The 12774-nt window shown below is 40.4% G+C and overlaps 1 protein-coding gene across 1 annotated transcript in view; it reads left to right on the top strand.

Annotated features, from left to right (window-relative positions):
- The first annotated feature begins 1975 nt into the window (after positions 1-1975).
- The window catches only part of FLT3 (fms related receptor tyrosine kinase 3), a 60510-nt gene continuing 49711 nt past the window's right edge, over positions 1976-12774 (top strand). Inside the window, exon 1 of the mRNA XM_045844837.1 lies at positions 1976-2093. Coding sequence (XP_045700793.1) covers positions 2051-2093 — 43 coding nt within the window. The 5' untranslated portion in view covers positions 1976-2050. The remainder of the gene's footprint in view (positions 2094-12774) is intronic.

Genomic DNA, 12774 nt, shown 5'->3' with positions numbered 1-12774 from the left:
ACCATTCCAGATTTCTCCCATTTTACCATTGCTTTACAGAAATTTCTGCCTTGCATCCAAGATTCTTTGAAAAAGCAGCTATAGCATCATGACTTTGTGTCCTTGAACAGTGCCTCACCCAAACTGATATTTTGCAAACTTAAAATCACCAACTTTTTTTTTAACTTTGCAATAATCAAACTATAAGTGAAAGGTAATGCATTAGGTCTGGATAATTGGAAGTCTCACTAGCTCACATTTCTTTCCATCACCAGCCAAGTTCCTGTCTCACTTAACTCATGCCTCTTCCTCTAGCTATGACCTAAGACAGACACTTAAAGACTTTTTAAACTTTTAACTGTGGCAAAATGCACATAACATGGAACTGAGCCCTTCTGCCATTTCACAGTGCACACAGTTCAGCAGTGCTCAGCAGACCCACATTGCTGTGAAACTGCTGCCACAGCCAGTCCCAGAACTCCTTCTGTCCTGCAAAACTGCATCTCTGTCCCCATTAACAACCACTCTCTATTCTCTCTCTGTCAGCCTCTGGAAACCCCCATTCTATTTTCTGTCTGTGTGAATTCGACTACTCTAGGTGTCCCATATAAACAGAATTATATGGTTTTTGTGACTGGCTTCCTTCACTTAGTATGTCCTCAAGGTTCATTCATGTTGCAGCATTTCAGAATTTCCTCCCTTTTTAAGGATGCATAATGTTCCATTACATGTATCTACCACATTTTGTTTATCCATTCGTTCAATTTTGTTTATCCGTTTATCTGTGGATGGGCACCCGGGCCGCTCGCATCTTTGGGCTATTGTGAATAATGTTGCTATAAATATGGATGCACAAATATATATCTTCACAACACAGCTTTTAATTCTTTTGGGTAGATACCCAGAAGTGGAACTGCTGGATCACATGGGAGTTTTATTTCTTATTTTTTTGAGAAGCTGTCATACTGTTTTCCATAGAGGCTGCACCATAGGACACACTTTTAAACAAGTTTCTGTCTTGCCCTGGGAGGGGGATCATTTTACTGCAGATGAGAGCCAAGTAAAAGGATTGTATGTCCAAAAATGAACACTGTCAATTTTCATACTTTATTGGCAAATTATTACAAGCATGGAGTTTCTGGAATTTAGAAACAATATAAACCATTTGATCTGTTCACCTCATTTGAAGGTTACGTCCAGTGGGAGGTGGAAAAGATGAGGCTTGTGAAAGTCAAAGCGCTAGATAACTGAAGAGTCAGAATGGGCATTCTGAGCTTTCCAAACTTCAACTTACTGCACTTGAAATATTATGCGATGAAGAAAAAGCATTAGGGAGTGGATTATTCAGACCGACTTCTGGGACATACTGTATTTTGCTTTTGTTTCTTTAGCTGGTCATCAGCCTGCCGAATTGCCTAGGTTGACAGTGAAACCGAGCCTGCTTTTCTTGCTGCCACTGCTGACCCGGCCCCGGGATTGTAGAAGATGGTGAGGAAGACAAAGTAGACCAGTGGTCAGTTAAGATCCACCCAGAGTGGATCGAAACCCTCTGTTAGCCTTCGCACTGGCCAGGGTTGCAGGTGTAGCCGGATTTAGCTCCCATTCTGGGTCCTCAAGGACCCCGCGCGCGCACGCAAGGAGGAAGCTTTCTGGTTCTCTGATATCCCAAAGAGGTTGTTCAGGGACTCATGGAGCCTCCTCCCCAACCAGAGTCGCTGAGCCTATATAACTGCCTTGGTAGTGCGGTGCCCAATCCCCGCCACCACCGCCGCCGGGAGCCCCAGGCTCCGTGGAGCCGCAGGCTGCGGACACCGGGCACGTGGGCTCGGCAGCGGCCGCTGCGCAGCGCCAGGCTCCCGCTCCTGGCTCGGCCCAACCTCTGCGCTCCCGCCCGCCTCGGCCCCTGTCAGTACTAAGAGAGATCCAGCCCCTTTCCACTTTGCACCAGTCCGAGGGAATTTGCGGTCAGTGACGCGTATCCTTAAGAGTCACCTGCGGTGCTGGGCGCGCCGCTGTGGCAGCATCACAGGGCTGGGCCGGTACGGCCTGGGGACCCCGGGCTCCGGAGGCCATGCCGGCGTTGGCGCGCCTCCGCGGCCGGCTGCCGCTGTTCGGTAAGGCCCCCGCTCGCCCACTCGCAGCCCCCCGCAGTCCCGGCGCGGCCTCAGCCCCCGGCTGCACAGTCGCTGGCTCACGCCTGGCCATCCCCTCCGCGCGCGCCTCCCAGCGCCTTCCCGGGCTCCCGCGCCCCTCCCCTCTGTCACGCTCTCCTACTCTCCCCAGGATGGCCCAAGGACCCCACCCTGCCCACCCCATGCCCTCCTGCCTCCTCTCTAAAGTCGCTGACCCGCTCGGACGGCGCCCCGCCGCCAGGACTCTGCAGGCGGCCTCGCTGAGGATCTGCCCGGGGCAGGGGGCTGGGCCGCCCCACCGCCTTCGCTCCTTCCTGCCGCCGGGTGGGCTGGCTCGCTCAGGTGCTGGGCCCTCCACCCGCTGTCTGCCACCCCAAGGGTTGCGCCAGGTGGCTCCGGACCTTGATGGGACCGACCCAGGATCCTGTAGGCTCCTGGATGGTGTCTTGAACTTTTCCCGGGGGGAGGGGGGGGTATGTATGGAGTGAGCTCTAGCAAATTCGCCCGCCTTCTCTCCCAAAGCGAGTCATTCCGAACAACAACCCCTTCCCGTGACGAATTTCAGTTGGATTAAAGATTCAGTTACTTGGGGAATATTATGCAAACAAGATTTACATATTAAGACTCTAGCTGCTCCTTCCTTCGCTATTCAATTTTTATTCTGGCATTAAAACCCGAGGGAGTTTTCAAGGACTCTGCCAAAAAAAAAAAAAAAAAAAATCCCCAAACAAACAAGAAAACCCCAATCCATTCGATGTACTTCATCTGTTTGCAAAGGTGGGAGGGTTGCCGGAGTTTCGGGTGAAGGAGACAGTTCTGAGAGCCCAGGAGCCTCAGATCCCTGTCCTCGTTCTGCGGTCTTAGAATTGGCAGGCACTGCTCCCAAATTCTAAGGTTCTCCCTTAAAGTCTCTGTGCAGGAATTATGTCCAATAGTTTTTGTTACAAATAATTCAGAATAACAGTAAGAAATGTGACCTAAGGGGCAAAATGTGGGGGGGAAAGAGTTGTATTTCTTGAGAGAAAGAGTTGTAAACATTTTTACTAATTGGTAAATGTGTACACTTGAAATGTATAGTACAGTATGTTTTTCAGTCTATGAATACAAAAAGTTAACTTTCCGTTAAGTATAATGCTAGGGAGTTTTTCAGTGGCCTACAAAGATTTTTGAAAAGTATAAAGATTATGATTTACAGCTATATTTAATCTGTATTGAGTTATTTAGGAAAGGGCCCCCAAATTTCTACATCTCTGCAGATTTTGGTAAATGATATATAATGTGCATATAGCAAATATGCACAAGTCTTAACAGTACAACTCCATTAGCTTTTATTATGTATGTACCCACATAATCATTGGATCAAGATATAGAACAATTCTAGCCCAGCCCTATCTCCGTCACTATCCTGCAAAAGTAGCCACTGTTTTGACTTCTGATATCATCAGTTCGCCTGTTTTTGAACTTCATGTAAACCAGATTGCCAACCATTATGTTCTCTTTTATGTTCAGCTTCTTTTCATTCAATCATTCAATGATTATGAGACTCAACTTTGTTCTCAGTAGCAATGGTCATTTTTTAAAATTGTTGGGTGCTATTCCTCGGTATGGATTTACTGTACAATTTTCTTTATCCATTCTATTGAAGAACATGTAGGTTGTTTTCAATTTTGTGTGCTATGCATAATACTGCTGTGAACTTTTTAAAACATGTTTTTAGTGTACACAACACCCATTTCTCCTAGGATGATACCTGCGAGTAGAATTCCTGGATTATAAGGGAAGGCATATGTTCAGTTTTGCCAGATACTATCCAGCAGTTTCCCAGAGTGGTCATACCAGTGTACACTTCTACTCGCAGCATACGGGAGTTCCAGGTCCTCACATCTTTGCCAACACTCAGTATTACAGATTTTCTTGAATCAAGAAGCACAAAGTAAGATGCTAAAAAGTAAGGGCTTTAAAAAAGCTTTAAATTCCTTGAATTATAAGAAGCAACCACCATTTCCCTTATATTATAAACTACCTTTTATGAGTAATAATGACGTTTTCTAAGTAGTGTGTAAAGAATGGAAGAGTACTCACCATGACTTAACTGTTTTGTGTGCTGATACTGGATAAGAAGGGGAGAAATTCAATATTTTAGTAACTGTGATGTAATTTATCTCACTAGTGTCAGAAAATTCATATTCAGAGCCTTGAATTACACATTTCAGTTGCTATCTTTTGTCCTTGTTGTTTATCCTACTTTACTTGCCTTCTTGTGAGCTGCTAGCCTCAGGAGGAGGTAGAGGGAAGAGATACTAGGCCCAGGTTGGTCTAGGCTGAATAAGACGCCAGACCTGGTGACCTGATATTTAAGGTCCTTTCAATTGTAAAAGTCTAGTTTGAATTGGTGCCTTTATACTCATTTAGATGCCTATTCATTTCTCTGTAGGTACTGTACATCTGTCTATAATAAATGATCCTCTTGAGTTTAATTGTGAACTTGCCTTCCATTAGAAAATGGCTCTACTTTTTATAACTTAAAAGACACTTTTGGTAACTCTTAAGTATCAGTAAATATTTTGTTGTTATTGTTGTTCTTGAATTCTGCCATTTAAATGAAAAACAACCAGGTAATGAGATAGTAAAGTGAAGGAGGACCACTCACTTACATCCCAGGGAAGAATTCAGATAAGAAAGACAAGAAGGAAGCATGCATAAGAAAGAAATTTTCTCTTTGACAAGTTTTTATTGAAAACCTATTCCTGTGCTAGGCACAAGGGGTATAGAGATGAAAAGGGGTGGGGGGGGGAAGGGGCACTTACTAGAAATCATGAATTCCATTCTATTTAAGTAAATGCATGGACAATGGCCTATCTCTAGGGGAAAGCATTTGAACCTGTAGCTTGCTTTTATTTAGTTCAACCTTCCAACATAGTTCTTGTGACCATTCAATAGCCATAGACAAAAAATAGCATGCTTCAGTGAAGGAAGCTTCAACCAGGTCAGAACAGGAATCCAGGTTTCTTGTCCCCTAAAACTACATAAACACATCCTGGTCCAGTGAAGACTATAGTTAATGGTTATGGGAAAGAAATCACTCTTCCATTTCTAATGAAACAAATGGGCTGTTCCATAATTATGACCATCTTTTAGGTTGGGGACAAAGTTTCCAAATGTTCTTTGAACAAATGTGTTGACTACGTTTTATTCCCAGAGAGCATTTCTGCTGACTGGAGAAGCCCACGGAATGGCTCAGCCGTATTACTTTCTGCACATCTCTTGTCCTCCTTATCTTGTCATTCTCTAATGAAACTCAGAAAGCATGGCACAGAAGTGCTTACATTCAGTGTTGAAGATTACAATCTTGCTGACTCCTCAAATACCCACCAGATACTGCCTTAACCTTTTGGGTCAAGATTCTGATTTGACAAAAAGCAAATAATCTTCAAAGTATTCTATTTTGTCATTTTTCTGGATGTTGAAAGAGACCTTGCAGAGAATAGGGGTAAGAGGAGTAAGACATTGGAGAGGGGCTATTGAGGGGCTTAAAACTAGCTTTGCCTGCTTTACCATTTAATTTGCTCAGCATTGTCTTGCCTCTATGCTGTATCCTTCATTCACTCTGAAATAGCAAACTCTTATGAATCTCACAGTAGGTGGTTTGTTTGAGTGGAGCTCTTGGTTTTCACCAGATGACTTTGTGATCTCAAGATTTTCACCCTGATTTCCAAAATAAGCTTTCGCCACTTCTCAGGTAGCCAGAGTTATGTCTTTCTGTCTTTCTGGGTTCTATGAGCCTTACATGTAGGTGATTTCATTACCTTTGGTTGATACCTTTTACAGGTGTATCATTAGTGGTCCTCAAGGGATGAAAGCTGTGGTTGCACTTGCTGATGGTCGTTAATTTGAATCATGCATTTCTGTTCTAAGGGTACCAACACATGTGGAGGAAATTTAAAAATAATATAAAGTACACACACAGTGTTCTTTTGTGGCTAGAAGAATTGCATAAGACTCTAAAAGAGGAACTATTGTTATTTTTTAGGTTAAACAGTAAAAATATTTTTTTACTGCTGTCATTATAAGTCAATTGGTAGCCAAGGATCCTCCATAAAATTATTTACAATCCCAATTAAAATAGGATATTATTATTTCTTTAAACTATTATGTTTTAGTTATAAGATATCCACTGAATTCATTCTTCAAATGCATTGCTGTTTGAGTTCAGATTTTCCTAATGTGAGGGATTCTCTTTTGGGAGGGATGCAGGTAGGACTAACAACATGGGAATTTCTCTGCACTCAAGTTCCTCATTTGTAAACAAAAAAAGGAGACAAGCAGTATCTTAGTCCTTCATCAGATAATGCCTATAAAGCACAGCTGTGTTCCTCTTCAGACAGGTGTTTTGCAGAAAGAGAAATGTACAAAATCTGGAGCAGTCATTAGGATTTAGAGTCACAGGACTTTCCTCCTTCCCTTTTTAGACATGTTGAGCATCGACTATGTCCAGGACTTGTGTTAAGTGCCACATAGAAATGGTTTCTTCCCTCCAAGAACTCACAGTCTAATGGGGGTGTCAGCAGAAAAGGGTCAGGAATATAAAAGGAAAACAGCAGTGCAGTTTTAAATATAGGCACAGAGGTGGAGCCTCTGACTAGACTAGGAAAATAAGGCAAGGCTTTCAAGAAGTAACACCAGAGCCAGCACTAGAAAGCTAAGTACAGGTTGACAGGGAAAGGGAGGATAAGGAGATTCCAGGCAAAGAAAACTATACAGAGGTAAGGAACATGAAGTAGACAGAAAACTGTAATTCCCTTCCTGGTTGCTGGGACTCGATGTATAAGGCCTCCAGGAAGACAGCAGCTATCATTTACTAAGTTGTGACTCAGAAAATTGCCTGCAGACTGTTCAATGGTTAGCATTTAAAGAATTCAGGATTGCCAGAGGCTCAGTCTGTCCTTTGTGAGGAATGTTGTAGTGATGTGATAAGGAACTTGGACTTTAGCATGAAGACCAAGAGTCTCTGGATGGAATTCAGTGGTCTATTGTATCTCTCAGGGTGTGTGTCTGTGTATGTGTATACATGGTATTATTTTGGAAAGAAGCAGCCAATGAATGCATAAATAAGTAGACCAACAAACTGATGTTTCTCTCTCTCCCCTGCTTCTTCTCTTTCTAAAAAAAAAATAAATAATTTTGAAGAATTTTTATTGAGCTTAATCTGTAGTCCCCTGCCCCTTTACTTTGGCCAGTGGTGGGGCTAAAACTCCCACTCTCTTATCACGTGGTCTTTCTGGTGACCAGCCCCATCTTAAGGCTATGTAGGGGCCCCACCCTAAGTTACCACATTAGCATAAACTCAGTGGTGCTCTGAAGGTGACCCTTATGAATAATAAAAGACACTCTGTCACTCAGGAAATTGAGGGTCTTTGGAGTTTTGTGCCAGGAACCAGGGCTAAGACCAAAAGTACCATACTAGTCTACTGCTCTTTTTAACTTGAGGAGGAAAAAGGGTCCCAAAGAGGTTAAATGACTTGTTGAAATTCAAAATTATCAAAGTGAATAAACCTCATGAGAGGGACTTGGGACTCAGGTCTTCTGTCTTACCCAGTTATCTTTGTGCCTCACAGAGGACTCTGGCAGGAGGATGTGTGAATGAGGTGCCCTGACTTCCTGTGATTTGTTTTGTAATGCCTAAATCCATCACTCTTTTCAATGGAGTAGATTTTACTTTTACCAGAAATTTTATTTTAAATTCATGCCAAATATTTTTCTCCACCCGCCCCATCCCCACCCCAGTCCTGTCCCTTTAAAGCAGATGACTGCTGGAGTGCTTTTCCAATTCTACAGTTGTCCTCCCTGTTCAGAATGGGTTTAGAACTGGACTCTGGGAAGTGCTCCTAGGGTTTAGGAATGGATTCCCAGGAAGAGCCTATCAATGGTGGCAAATTCTTCCTCTGGCTTTTCTTTTTTTTTTTTTAAGCAGGTTTACTGTGGTACGATTTTCATATAGCAAGTTTTACCTTCTTCAGTGTATGGTTCCACTCATTTAACTAACACATATAGTCACATAACTACCACCACTAGCAAGATACAGAACATGTCCATTTTCTGCCAGACTCCCCTTTTACCCCTTTCTAGTCAACCCCTGTGCCCACTCCCACCCCAACAACCAGTAATCTCTATTCTGTCCTTGCCACTTTTCTTTTTCCAGAATGTCTGTAAGTGAAATTTAACAATATGCAGCCTTTTGGGCATGTTTCTTTTACATAGCACAATTCTTTGAGATTTATCAACGTTGTTATGTACTCAGTATATTTTTATGTATATCAATATATTTTCCATTTCTATTGCTGAGTAGTATTCCATTGTATGGATGTTCATCGATTAACCAGCTGATGTTCATTTGTTTGCTTCTAGTTTCTGGCAGTTATGAATAAAGCAGCTACAAATATTTGAGTATAGGTCTGGGGCAAGGGTGGGCTTTAATTTTTCTTTGGTAAATACCCAGGAATGGTATTGTATTACTGCACTGGATTCCAGTCTTTCAGAATAATTGTACCATTCAGAATCATTGTCGGCACTTGGTATGGTCAGTTTTTTGGTTTTGTGTTTTAGCCATTCTAAAAGTGGGGTAGTGATGTCATTGTGGCTATAATTTGCATTTGCCTAATGACTAATAATGTTGATCATCTTTTTGTGTGTTTAATTGCCATCCTATTTATTTTTTAAAGCTTTTATTTATGTTTTTAGAGATAGGGGAAGGGAGGAAGAAAGAGAAGGAGAGAAACATCCCTTTGTTGCGTCTCCCATAACCCCAACCAGGGAGCTGACCCAAAACCCAAAACTCTGGCTTGGAATCCAACCTGTGACCTTTTAGTTCACAGGCCAACGCTCAATCCACTGAGCCATAACAGCCAGGGTGTGTGCCATCCTATACTTTGGTGAAGTGTTTCCTAAAATCTTTTGCCCATTTTTTTTTTAAATCAGGATGTTTGTTTTTTATTAGTTTTTTGTGTATTCTGGAGGCAAGTCCTTTATCAAATATGTGTTTTGAAAATACTTTCTCCCAATTTATGACTTGCCTTTTCAATTTTTAAATAGTCTCTTTTGAAGAGCATAAATTATTCATTTTGATGAAGCCCACTAGTGGAAAAAAATTAGCTGTAGGCTGAACACTGCTCTGGTCCCACCCAAAAGCTTAAACACAAGAAACAAAATGTTTACAATGAGCTTAACTGAATCTCAGAGAAAAAGTTCAAGAATATTTAACAGAATACAAAAACCAGGTAAAAACTAGGTAAAATTCACCATGCAATGTACATCATGGTGACTATATGAAATTTGAAAGTTGCTAAGAGTAGATCTTAAAAGTTCTTATCACAAGAAAAAAATTGTAACTATGTGAGGTGATGGATATTAAACTTATTGCGTAACTATGTCTCAAATATACATATGCCAAATCATTACATTTTACATTATACATACCTTAACCTTATACAATGTTACATGTTGATAATGTCTCAACAAAACTGGGGATGGTGGTGAACTCTCAAAACTCAATCATAAGAAAATAAACAACCTAATTTAAGCATCACAGTGCAGCAACATGGGTTGTCCTGTCCTGGTGAACACCTAAGGCTCTGCCCCTTACTATATAACAGGCGTGCCCAGACAAAAAAAAATGGCCCAAATGAAAGAACAAATCAAAGCTTCAGAAAAAATATAACTAAGCAACGAAGAGATAGCCAACTTATCAGATGCACAGTTCAAAACACTGGTAATCAGGATGCTCACAGAATTGGTTAAGTATGGTTGCAAATTAGATGGAAAAATGAAGGTTATGCTAAGTAAAATAAAGGAAAATGTACAGGGAACCAACAGTGAGAGTAAGGAAACTGGGACTCAAATCAATGGTGTGGACCAGAAAGAAGGAAAAAAAATTCAACCAGAACAGAATGAAGAAATAAGAATTCAAAAAAATGAGGAGAGGCTTAGGAACCTCCAGGACATCTTTAAAGGTCCCAACATCTGAATCATAGGGGTGCCAGAAGAGAAGAGGAAGAACAAGAAATTGAAAATTTATTTGAACAAATAATGAAGGAGAACTTCTCAGTCTGGCAAAGGAAATAGACATCCAGGAAGTCCAGGAAGCTCAGAGGGTCCCAAAGAAGTTGGACCCAAGGAAACACACACCAAGGCACATCATAATTACATTAGCCAAGATTAAAGAGGAGAGAATCTTAAATGTAGCAAGAGAAAAGGAGACAGTTACCTACAAAGGAGTTCTCATAAGACTGTCAGCTGATTTCTCGAAAGAAATCTTGCAGGCAAGAAGGGGCTGGAAAGAAGTGTTCCAAGTCATGGAAGTCAAGGACCTACATCCCAGATTGCTTTATCCAGCAAAAGTTTCATTTAGAATGGAAGGGCAGATAAAGTGCTTCTCAGATAACGTCAAGTTAAAAGAGTTCATCATCACCCAGCCCTTATTATATGAAATGTTAAAGGGATTTATCTAAGAAAAAGAAGATAAAAATATGAACAGTAAAATGACAACAAACTCACAGTTATTAACAACTGAATCTAAGAGAAAAACAAAAACAAACTAAGCAAACATCTAGAACAGGAACAGAACCACAGAAATGGAGATCACATGGAGGGTTAGCAACAGGGGAGTGGGAGGGGGTGAGAGGAGGAAAAGATACAGAGAATAAGTAGCACAAATTGTAGGTAGAAGATAGACAGGGGAAGTTAAGAGAAGTATAGGAAATATTGAAGCCAAAGAACTTATAGATAGGACCCATGGACATGAACTAAAGGGAGGGAATGGGGGTGGGAAGGGGTGTGGAGGATGGAGAGGAATCAAGTGGGGAAAATGGGACAACTGTAATAGTATAATCAATAAAACGTGTTTTTAAAAAAAGAAAATAACCCAATTTAAAAGGACTTGATTTGGGTAAAGCATATGAACAGACACACTATGAAAGAATATATAGGAAGCCATGTAATTACCTGAAAGGACGCTTCACATCATTAGTAGAAAAATGCAAATTAAGATGACAAAGAGATATAATACACCTATTAGAATGGCTAAAATTAAAAATTCTCATTATACCAAGTGTTGGTGAGGATGTTGCACCACTAGAAGCTACTAGTAGAAATAGAAAGTGATACAACCTCTTTGGAGAACAGTTTGGTACTTTCTTAAAAAGTTACAGATACCTCACATATGACTTAGGTATCTACTCCTTGGTATTTACTCAAGAAGAATGAAAGCATATGTCCACACCGAGACTTTTATACAGATGTTCATAGTGCTTTATTAATAAGATCTTCCAAATAGAAACAATCCAAATTCTATCCACAGATGAATGAGTTAAAATATTGTGTTGTATCTGAATAATAGACTACTACCAACAATTGAAAGGAATGAAATGCTGATTATATTCAATATGGGCCAAGCTCAAAAACAAAACAAAATGAAACAGTGAAAGAAGCCAGACTTCCTTCCAAAAAGAAACAAAAAAAGAGTTCATACTGTATGATTCCATCTGTACAAAATTCTAGAAGTTAAAACTGTAGTGACTGAAAGGAGATGGGATGTTGCTTGGGCATGGGTGTGTAGGGTGGGTAGGAGAGAGGGATTACAAAGAAGCATGCAGAAACTTTTTGGGGTGATGTCTGGATTCAATATTTTGATTGGTGATGGTTTTACAGATATATGTGTTCGTGGGTATTTATGTCAAAAGTTATCAAATTACACACTTTAAATATGCTTAATTTATTCTATGTCAGTTATACTGAATACAACTTTAAAAAAGCATAGGGGGAAAATAATATTTGGGAATAAGGTAGGAAAGTATCCTTCCTTCCTTCTTCTCCCCCTCCCCTTCCTTCCCCTCCCCTCCCCTCTCCTCCCCTCTCTCTGCCCTTGCCCTTGCAGTTATGCTCATTTAGTTTCCTTTAAAAGACTAGGAGCTCTCTTAAGAGAAATAAAAATGCATAATGCCTAGACACTAATGTGGTTGTAAATAAAACAATTACCTTCTCACCTTCCAATTCACAACATAAAATGGTATAGCACCCCTGGAAAACAAGAAGGCAGTGCATACCAAGAACCGTTGAAATATATTTATGTCCTTGATCCACTTATTCCGCCTCTGGAAATTTATACTAAGGAAATAATATTTTTAAAGTGAAAGGCTTAGTGCAGTATTTTAAAAGGCAGGGGAAAACAGTCAAATGCAAACAAGGGAACGATTGGGTCATTTTATATCCACTAAAGGAATGCAAATCGATTACACAAAGAATTGTAAAAAATGCTTATATTGTGTTTAAGTCAGAATATAAAATTATTTCTACTCTATCAATACAATTAATTGAAAAGTATGTACAAATTAGGAAAGGTTCTAGAGAAATGAAAATGATTACATTTGTTAGGACATCAGGATTTAGAGTAAATTTTTACTTCTAGTTTCACTAATATTGGTATAATGTGTATTCTTTAACAAAGAATAAAATAATAAAGACAGATTAAAACAAACCAGTAAATGTATCTTAACATGTAGTTCCCGTAGCTGAAATACTGAGATTGTAAAACAGATTACAAGGTACGAAGGTGGCTGAGCCCATACACTTACCTCCTGTCTACCAATAGTTCACTCAAATGATAGTAAAA

Source organism: Phyllostomus hastatus, unplaced genomic scaffold (assembly GCF_019186645.2).
Source record: "Phyllostomus hastatus isolate PE091 unplaced genomic scaffold, TTU_PhHast_1.1 phas_contig_41, whole genome shotgun sequence".
In the NCBI taxonomy this organism is placed as follows: Eukaryota; Metazoa; Chordata; class Mammalia; order Chiroptera; family Phyllostomidae; genus Phyllostomus; species Phyllostomus hastatus.
The sequence above is the reverse complement of the archived record's forward strand: the minus strand, read 5'-3'. Positions and strand labels throughout refer to the sequence as shown.